This window comes from Galeopterus variegatus, unplaced genomic scaffold (assembly GCF_000696425.1).
Source record: "Galeopterus variegatus unplaced genomic scaffold, G_variegatus-3.0.2 Scaffold651, whole genome shotgun sequence".
NCBI classification, from domain to species: Eukaryota; Metazoa; Chordata; class Mammalia; order Dermoptera; family Cynocephalidae; genus Galeopterus; species Galeopterus variegatus.
In genome coordinates, this window is record NW_007726762.1 from 570,301 (window position 1) to 571,411 (window position 1,111).

The window sequence follows — 1,111 nt, forward strand, 5'->3', positions numbered from 1 at the left end:
CCCCGTCACCTCCCAACGGGGACCGGAGGGAAAGAGGAATCCGGGCAATTCGCTCGCCCACCAAGGCTAGGGCTGTTCGGGTCGGCCGGCGGCGGACCTGACACTGTTTAAGTTACAATGGACCAAAAGTACAAGTCCCAAAGAGGCAGACTGCAGAACAATATACAAAGTTATCTATTGACAGATGGAACTAACTTAGGAGACAGTGAGCTCCCTGCCAATGGAGATACGCAGCAGAGGCTAGACGTCTACCTAGCAAGGAGGCTGAAAAGTGTCTTCTCTCACTGGACACAGGTTGGTACAAGTCTACCAGTTCAGTTTAATAAGCATTTGCCATGCACCAGCCCTTATACCTAGTTTATGCTGTTAAGGAGCTCACAGTCTACTCATTCTCTTTAAAGGAGGAATTTTAGGAGTGCAGAGCCTGGTGGAGTAGAGAAAGGGAAGAGTACCTATACTTATAATCAACCTCTATTTTCTCTCACCTGCCTTCTTGCATGTTATTATTCCTATCTGGCCAAGTATCTACATTTGAAATTGTGTAAGCTGAATGTATGTATAAAGCTACTCTACTATCTGGTTCTAATGCCCTAATGATATAAATGCATTTTTGTTTAAAGCCTAGCCAATCACTTAAAAGTTTATATCCTTGATTATAAGTTTCAAACACTTACTTTTATCTGGGCCACACTACTTTTCATTTTCTGTTGCCAGTTGATCCAGTAAATCAAAGACTCCTCAAGTTGGTCCAAATAACAAGTACCCAGTGAGTCTCAATTCCTTGACAGTTTATTTTTCCTGTCTGCAAATATCACCTGTAAAATACACCAAAGAAAGCTTTGTTAACATTGATAAAATGTGTGTGAAATAACAATATATTCTTTCACACAATGGACATTTGACCACCTTATTTTTCTTAATCAATAAGCACAGATACAATCAATAATTAAATAAAAATTCAAAAAGTCTTTACCACATAACAAAAGTATACCTAACACATATTAGCAGAAAAGACTCCATGAACAAGAGAGCAAAGAGAATGAGGCTTTATTCCAATGACTAAGAGAAACAAAAGTTAATTTAAAAACAGATGGCCTATAACTTTATTGAA

General features: G+C 38.9%; 1 protein-coding gene across 1 annotated transcript in view; it reads right to left on the reverse strand.

Moving 5' to 3' along the window:
- Positions 1-817, reverse strand: part of CWC22 (CWC22 spliceosome-associated protein) — a 54,530-nt gene extending 53,713 nt beyond the window's left edge. Inside the window, exon 1 of the mRNA XM_008570994.1 lies at positions 675-817. Within this exon, the coding sequence (XP_008569216.1) occupies positions 675-701 (27 nt within the window). The 5' untranslated portion in view covers positions 702-817. The remainder of the gene's footprint in view (positions 1-674) is intronic.
- Positions 818-1,111: the final 294 nt, after the last annotated feature.